Genomic DNA, 8,411 nt, shown 5'->3' on the forward strand with positions numbered 1-8,411 from the left:
CCCCATCACCCACCACTCCTAAGCAGGAATTTCTAAGTGCCTTCTCTACACCCTGTTAGAGAACATGACTATCACAGGCATTTCCTAGGAAGCTTTTACGACCTAGTGCCTCCAAGAGGACTTAGGACTTTGAGTGTCTTTGTTTCTAGTTCATGAGTGGCAAAGATAACAGACATGTTTGTTTGAACAGTGCTGCTGTGCCTCTGTGAGATAGGTAGAACAGAGCCTGCCATTGATAAAAAGGGACCCGGGAGCCCAGGGAGGGCAATGAATTTGTCCAAAGCCCATGGCAAGTGAGCAGCAGAGCCTGGATGCAGATCCTTTTTGAGCTCCAGGTACAGTCTGCAAAAGTGATTGGCAAGAACCTGCCTGTCCCTGTCACATTAGGAGCTTGGGTTAAGTAATACAGGGAGAGAAACAAACAAAACACAAAAGTAAACCCACCAAAAATGCAGGGGGTGGTTGTGGAGCCCCCTTCTTTAAAATGATGTCAATGAACACTTAGTAGCAATGTAAAAAACTAAATATTGATGAGTAAGTTGTTTTTTTAAGAGAATAAATTGGACGATAATGCATAAAAAAAATAAAAAATAAAAAATAAATAAAGAGGGAGGCAAGGAGATCTGCATCCTGACGGGTTCATTCCTTCATTCAGTCATTCGTTCAACACACACGTCCTGAGCACCTACCACGGGGTACACAGGCCAGACACATTCTTTGCTCATATACAGCTAACAGTCAAGGGTGAAAAAAAAATCTATTGTGATGCAAATGAATGCATCTCTCATGCAGGCAAGTTAAGAAACCACTCAGAGGGTCAGCTTTCTCATCTTTCAACAAAGATGGCTTGACGTGCCTGGATGGCTCAGGCGGTTAAGTGTCCGACTTCGGCTCAGGTCATGATCTCACGGTTCGTGGGTTCGAGCCCTGCGTCGGGCTCTGTGCTGACTGCTAGCTCAGAGCCTGGAGCCTGTCTTCAGATTCTGTGTCTCCCTCTCTGACTCTCCCCTGCTCACGCTGTCTCTCTCTCTCTCAAAAATAAACAAAACATAAAAAAATAAATAAATAAAGATGGCCATAGCAGCACAGCCGGGACACAGTGGACCAGGGCAGAGTGGCTAGTGATGAGCTAGGAGAGGTAGGTGAGGTCAGGACAGGTGGAGGGGCTCCTGGCTGGCTCAGTAGGCAGAGCATGTGACTCTTGATTTTGGGGTTATAACTTTGAGCCCCAAATTAGGTGTAGAGGTTACTTAAAAATAAACTCTTGGGGTGCCTGGGTGGCTCAGTTGGCTAAGTGTCCAACTTTGGCTCAGGTCACCTGTGAATTCAAGCCCAGCATCAGGCTTTCTGGGGTCATCATGGAGCACACTTCAGATCCTTTGTCCCCATGTCTCTCTGTCCCTGCCCCACTCATGCTCTTTCTCCCTCTCTCTGAAAAATAAATAAATATATTTTTTAAATTTAGCAGTGGCTGGGTGGCTAACATTTTTAAATGTTTATTTATTTTTGAGAGAGAGAACAAGGCAGCAGGGGGCAGGAAGAGAGGGAGACAGAGGATCCAAAGCGCCTCCTCCCTGAAAGTAGAGTGCCCAAGGCAGGGAAGTCTGATATTTAACCAACTTAACAGGTGCCCCTCAGTTTCTACTTTTTAACTGTAAGAGCCTTCATGATCATTTTCAATCTGAAAATGATTTCATGGTGGTAGATCAGGAGTGATTATATAATAATACATAACTTGATTCTGTGCAATTTTTGTATGCAAATTACCTTGATTAAAAAAATGTGATACCACTATGCACCTAGCAAACTGGCAAAACTTAGACTAATAATAATAAATGTTGGCAGCGATATGGAGCAACAGGAACTCTTAATCACTCCAGCTGGGAGAGTACTTGGTACGGGCACTTTGGAAAAGCACCGGTAAACTGAAAGGTTGAAGACATGCATACCAAATGGCCTAGCAACTGTATTCATAGGGACAGCCTTGGGAAACAGGTACACTGAATGGCCCCAATAGCCAACTGCTAGAAATTACCCATCTGCCTACCAGCCCATCAGTAGTAAAATGTGCAATTGAACTGTAAAATATTCAACAATCTACTCCTATACAGCAATGAAAATGAACTACAGCCTTGAAAATATGAATGAGTAAGCATAATGTTGAACAAAAGAAGCTAAACACAGAAAAATTCATACTATATGTGGCTTTGTCATATAAAGGTCCAAAGCAGGCAAAACAAAATGATTTTGTTTAGGGACAATGGACAATAAAGCTATAAAGAAAAGCATGGGCATTGGTAGCATAAATGTCAGGATAGTGACCCCCACTAAAGTGGGAGAAGGGGTCATGATTGGGAGAGACAGGTGGAGGCCAAGGTGCTTAATCTGAGTAGTAGTTACACGTCGGTTCACATTATTTCCTGAAATGTATGGTGATGTTTTCTATGCCCTTTCATACATATGCCAAATTTCATATTTGTAAAAATTTTTAAATATTCAATAGATGGATGTAACAGCACATTAGAAATAGCTGGAGAAAGAATTAGTAAATTGTAAAACAGAGCTAAAGAAGCATCCAGAATGCAATACAGAGGCACAAAGAAACAGAAAATTTGACCAAAAAATATTGAAATACAGAAGACATGGAAAATAGAATGAGAAAGCCTAATAGAATGAGGAAATGTTAAGATGTTAAGAGATAGTCACAGGGGCACCTAGGTGGCTCAGTTGGTTAAGCGTTCAACTTTAGCTCGGGTCATGATCTCCCAGTTTGTGAGTTCGAGCCCCACGTTGGGCTCTGTGCTGACAGTTCAGAGCCTGGAGTCTGCTTCAGATTCAGTGTCTCCCTCTTTCTCTCTGCCCCTCCCCAACGTGCGCTCAGTCTCTCAAAAATAAACATTAAAAGAATTTTTTAAAAAAGAGCTAGTCACAAACAACTTTCCAGAACTGATAAAAGACAACACAAATTCAAGGAGTCAAATAAATTCCAAACAGAAAAAGAGAAATAGAACCACATCTAAACACAAGACTTTAAAAAAGCAGGCAGATTTATGGGGGCACCTGGGTTGTTTCAATCAGTTCAGTGTCTGACTCTTGATTTCGGCTCAGGTCATGATCTCATGGTTTTGGGAGTTTGAGCCCCGCATTGGGCTCTGTGTACTGATAGTGCAGAGCCTGCCTGGAATTCTCTGTCTCCCTCTCTCTCTGCCCGTTCCCAGCTTACATGCTCGCTCGCTTGCTCTCTCTCTCAAAAAGTCAGATTTAAAAAGCTAATTACCTTTGAAACCATGACCTTTACACTGAAAGCTGAGTTTCCAATGGCATTAATGAAATCCAGAAGAGCTGAGTGGTATCTTCAATATGCTGAGAGAGTAACTGTCAGAGAGAAAAAAAATAGGTCATATTCAAATAATTGGGAGTCAGAATGTTTTGAGATTTTTTCAGCAAAGCACTGGGAACAAGTAATGCCTCCAAACTGGTGGGGGGGAATGATTTTCCCATCTAGAATTCTACACCCAAACTGTCTATTGTGAGATTAGACTAAAGAGATGAAAGAATTGAAATAGTTTACCTAATCTGCATTCTTTCTCTGGAAGCTACTAGAGAGATAGCACCACCCAAACCAGAGAGGAACCTAAGAATGAGGTGGAGGTGAGATGATGAGACAGGGCAAAAGGAAGCAGATGATATCTCCAGGATGATGGGAGGGGAGTCCAGACTAGTGGCTGGAGGGCAAGACAAAAGGCTCCAGGAAGAGAACCTCCAAGGGAATGACATGCATGGACTGCTGGACGTCTTTAACCAGCTGGAGAGGAGATGTGGACAGTGGAGGGGGAGAGATGCTGGCCTATGGAAAGTAGTAGAGAACAAGAAACATGGGAGCGGCGGGGGGAGGGGGGAGACAACTGTTAACTCTAAGGTAAACAAAACGGGAGAGAAAAGAAAAGTCATCAGAGTGATGACTCAGTTATGACTAGTGTTTCCACGGACTTGATCATGTGAACACCAAAATATGATCTAACCCTAATCATTATATACTATACTGGAAGGATTTGGAGGGGGTGTGTGAAAAAGAGCTACACTATCATCTTCTACAGTGAAAAAACCCAGTAATTCTTAAAATATAAAAATAAAAAATAGCGCTACAAACTCTTTAGGGAATTGGAGCTAAACACCAAAAGAAACAGCTAAAAGAGTTGAAAGTGGTTGGTTCTAGGTAGTGGATGATGACGTGGGTGGAGACCAGATCAACCTTGTAGAACCATTTAACTCTATGAAGCAGGAGTTGGCCCAACTATGGCTTGGTTTATACAGGTGGGAGCTAAGAATGGTTTTTAAATTCTTAAATGGTTGAAAAAAAATCAGAAGAGTATTTTGTGACACGTGAAAATTAGAGATGATTCAAATTTCGGTGTCCATAAACAACGTACCTGGCACACAGCCACAGCTGTTCGTGTCTGGGTTGTCTGTGACTGTATGTGTGCCACAAAAATGGCCTAGCTGAACAGCTGCAATGGAGACCTCACGCTCTCAAATAGTTACTATCTGGCCCTTGACAGGAAAAGTTTGCTGACTCCTGCTTGAAACTCAGTTCATATAAACCACTGATAAATAAAAAGAACAAAACAATTGTTTACTTAAAAACGAAGTTGAGAGGCGCCTGGGTGGCTCAGTCAGCTAAGCGTCCAACTTCAGCTCAGGTCATGATCTCACAGTTCGTGGGTTCGAGCCCCGTATCAGGCTCTGTGCTGACAGCTCAGAGCATGGAGCCTGTCTTCGGATTCTGTGCCTCCCTCTCTCTGACCCTCCCCTGTTTATGCTGTCTTTCTCTCTCAAAAATAAATAAAAAGCTTTTAAAATAATTTTTTAAGTGAAGTTGGGGTTGCCTGGTTGGCTCAGTCAGTAGAGCATGTGACTCTCAATCTCTGGGTTATAAATTGAAGCCCCACATTATGTGTAGAGATTGCTTATAAATAAAATCATTAAGGTTGGCTGGGCGGGTCAGTTAAGCATCCGACTTCAGCTCAGGTCATGATCTTATGGTTCATGAGTTCGAGCCCCACATCGGGCCCTCTGCTCTCAGCACAGAGCCTGCTTGAATCCTCTGTTCCCCTCTCTCTCTGCCCCTCCCCCGCTCACATTCTCATGCTATCTCACTCTCAAAGATAAACATTTATAATCATAAAATCTTAAAAAACTTAAAATCTTTAAAAATTAAAAAGGAAGTAGGAAATAGGGAGAATTAAACGTTGCTAATGACTTGTTCTGCTATGGAATTTTATAGATATCATAAAAAACTCAAAATTGAGAGAATATGTTGGTAAAAAAAAAATAAAGACAGCCACTAGAAACAAAACCAGGGACATAATATCCAAATAACCAAGGAGAGAAAAACAATGGAACTCTATTAATCCAAAAAAGGAAGGAAAGGAGGAACAAAAAAAACCCAAGATATTATGGTAAACAGAAAATATAAAACAGGATGCAAATGAGATGTGATTATCAAAAAGTATACACTATGTTCTTGAACAAAAGACTCAATACTATAAATATGGCAGTCGTCTACATATTAACTTATGAATTCAATGAAATCCCAATTAAAACTCCAATGGAAGTGTCTTTGGAATCTTAAATTAGCTGCTACCAAAATTTATTTGGAAGAGAAAATGCAAGAGTGGCAAAGAAAAAAATGTTTAGAGAGAGAGAGAGAGCACGTGTGCAAGTAAGGAAGAGGGGCAGAGGGAGAGAGAACCCCAAGCAGGGTACACAAAGAGTGTGCCGCCTGATGAGGAACTCGATTCCACAACCCTGGGATCACAACCTAAGCTGAAATCAAGAGTCAGATGTTCAACTGACAGCCACCCAGGTGACCCTAGCAAAGAAATTTTTTAAAAAGAATAATAAATATAGTCTTGGGACAATTAACTATTTGAAAAAATTAAATTAGAGTGCTATCTTATAGCATATACATCATATAACGTTGAGACAACATAAAAAACTACACATAAAAATGAAATAATAAGGGGCACCTGGGTGGCTTAGTCTGTTGAGTGTCCGACTTTGGTTCAGGTCAGGATCTCACGGTTTGTGGGTTCGAGCCCCACCTCAGGCTCTGTGCTGACAGCTCAGAGCCTGGAGCCTGCTTCGGATTCTGTGTCTTTCTCTGCCCCGCCCCTGCTTTTGCACACTGTCTCTCTCTCAAAAATATATAAACTTTAAAAGAATGAAATCATAAAAAGTGTTAGAAGGACATAATAGCAACTGCTTTTACAATCTATGTGAAGAGAAACTTTCTAAACAAGAGTCAACCCGAAATTCCATAAGAAAAAAGATTTATATATTTTACTACAGAAAAAAAAAATCAACCTTTCTTATGGAAAAAAAGTATGAATTTAAAAAGAAGCAACATTTGGGAGGGTGGGGTAAATGGGTGATGGGCATTAAAGAGGGCACTTGTTGGGATGAGCACTGGGTGTTACATATAAGTGAAGAATAAATTAAAAACAGGAAAAATAAAGAAGAGAAAAGCAAAAAAGAAGCAAGATTTAGGTTTTGTTTCAAACACTTAAAACTATAGTATCTTAGTATTTTTTAAAAGCAACAAGCTGAGAAAGAAAAGATTTGCAGTATCTCTAATAGAGAACAGTCTAATCAACATAATACTGGAGAATTCCTACGAATTAGGAAGCTAATACAAACAATCCAATATAGAAACAGTAAAGGACAGTAGACAATTCATAAAGGACAAACCCCAAATGGCAAAAAACGTACAGAAAATGTGCAACCATAAGGATATCGGGCAAATGTAAATCAAAGCACTAATTGAATACTATTTTCTCATCCATGAGAACACCACGCATTAAAAAGACTAACAATAGCCAGTGTTGATGAGGATGTGGGAAAAGCGGGCTCACATACTCCGCGAGGAGGAGAACACAGGTTTTTGGTGAGCAATCAGGCAGGAGCCAGTGAAAGTTTCAGGGCCGATGCCCTTTACCCAAGCACGTAGTCACCGCGTTCGCGGACACTCAGGGCCTCCCCGGAGCCGGGCGGTTCCGAACTAAGACGCTCCCCAGTGGTTGAACTGCAGGCACAGTGTTGCGGGTGTGGACGGTGCGCCATCCATGTGGACACGGTGCCGGCGGTGGCCCCGCTGGGCCTGGAAGGTCATCTCAAAACCAGAGGGAACGGAGCTCGCAGACTACATTGCGACCTGAAGGGGATGGGGAGCTCCCCGAAGCCAAGCTCCCTGAGGAAAGCGGCAGGCTAGCATTGGGCTAACGCCACCCCAACCCTCAACAGTCACAAAGGGCTTGTGGCCTGCCACCGTACAGAAGGTTCTAGAAAAAGAGGTCAGCACAACGACAAGGATGCCTTATCTGCTAAGAAGCCCACCTGGGATACCTTGGGGATGGGAGTAGGGGACCAACAAAGGGTAAAATTTCATAGTGGCTTTTTTTTTTTAAATATTGCAATACATTGCATAAAGCATAAACTTCACCATCGTAACTCTTTAAAGTGTGTGAAAAAGTGCCATTTACATACACCAGGTGGTGAAACGACCGCACCATCTAGTTCCAGAATTTTTTTTTATCACCCCAACAGTAGACCCTGGACCACTGGCAGAGGCAGACCTCTTTGAACTGATAGCACAAAGGAATATATAAAGAAGCTAAATTATTTCGATTACTGTCCCACACGCAAAAGAGAAGAGTTCAAAATCCATTGAGCGGAGGAGATGGCGCGAGGCGAACCGGCGTGCGGAGGAGGACGGCGCGCGAGGCGAACTAGCGCGCGGGAAGAGGGCGGCTCGCGCGACGAATTAGTGCGCGAGGTGGGGCGTGCGCGGAGGGAGCAGCATTCGGAGACAGTTGGCACGAGGCGGGGGCGGAGCTCAAAGGGAGCGGGCGTGCTGGTGAATTGGCACGAGGAGGGGGCGGTGCGCGGAAGGAGCGGCGTGCGGCGGCCCTCGGCACGAGGAGGGGGCGGAGCTCGGAGGGAGCCGCACAGCCGCGAGTCTCGAGTCCCGCTCACTCCGCGGGCATCTTTCGCGGCATTCGTGCCTGGGACTTCGACGTGCTCGCAGATATGGCAGACGCTGCTCCAAGCACTGCGAGGGTCGAGGAGGAGCCCAAGCCCGACTCGAAGACCTTGCAGATCCTGCGGGATATGGCGAATCGCCTGCGCATCCACGCCATCAGGGCTACCTGCGCTTTGAGCTCCAGGTAAGGTTGCCCCGTCCGACGCCTTATGGCGGCCGGCTTTCGGCGACGGGCCCACGAGGTGTGAGGGAGCCGGTGGGGGCCGGGCGCCGGGCGGGCTCGGTCGTAGAGACCGGTTTGGGGCCGCGGGGGGGGGGGTCATGGACGCTCGCGCCCCGGGGCCTGCGTGGCCGGCGGGGACCGCTTTCG

At 44.3% G+C, this 8,411-nt stretch overlaps 2 protein-coding genes across 3 annotated transcripts in view; one reads left to right on the forward strand and one right to left on the reverse strand.

The window, feature by feature from the left end:
* TEX28 (testis expressed 28) overlaps nt 1–7,170 on the reverse strand; it is a 19,534-nt gene extending 12,364 nt beyond the window's left edge. Inside the window, exons 1-2 of the mRNA XM_029930386.1 lie at nt 6,919–7,170; nt 3,278–3,375 (exon numbers count right to left, since the gene is read on the reverse strand). Coding sequence (XP_029786246.1) covers nt 3,278–3,289 — 12 coding nt within the window. The 5' untranslated portion in view covers nt 3,290–3,375; nt 6,919–7,170. The remainder of the gene's footprint in view (nt 1–3,277; nt 3,376–6,918) is intronic.
* A 918-nt stretch (nt 7,171–8,088) lies between these two features.
* The window catches only part of TKTL1 (transketolase like 1), a 25,223-nt gene continuing 24,900 nt past the window's right edge, over nt 8,089–8,411 (forward strand). For both annotated transcript variants that reach the window (XM_029930180.1, XM_029930182.1), the window contains exon 1: nt 8,089–8,225. In XM_029930180.1, coding sequence (XP_029786040.1) covers nt 8,089–8,225 — 137 coding nt within the window. The remainder of the gene's footprint in view (nt 8,226–8,411) is intronic.

The sequence above is a fragment of the Suricata suricatta genome, chromosome X, assembly GCF_006229205.1.
Source record: "Suricata suricatta isolate VVHF042 chromosome X, meerkat_22Aug2017_6uvM2_HiC, whole genome shotgun sequence".
In the NCBI taxonomy this organism is placed as follows: domain Eukaryota; kingdom Metazoa; phylum Chordata; class Mammalia; order Carnivora; family Herpestidae; genus Suricata; species Suricata suricatta.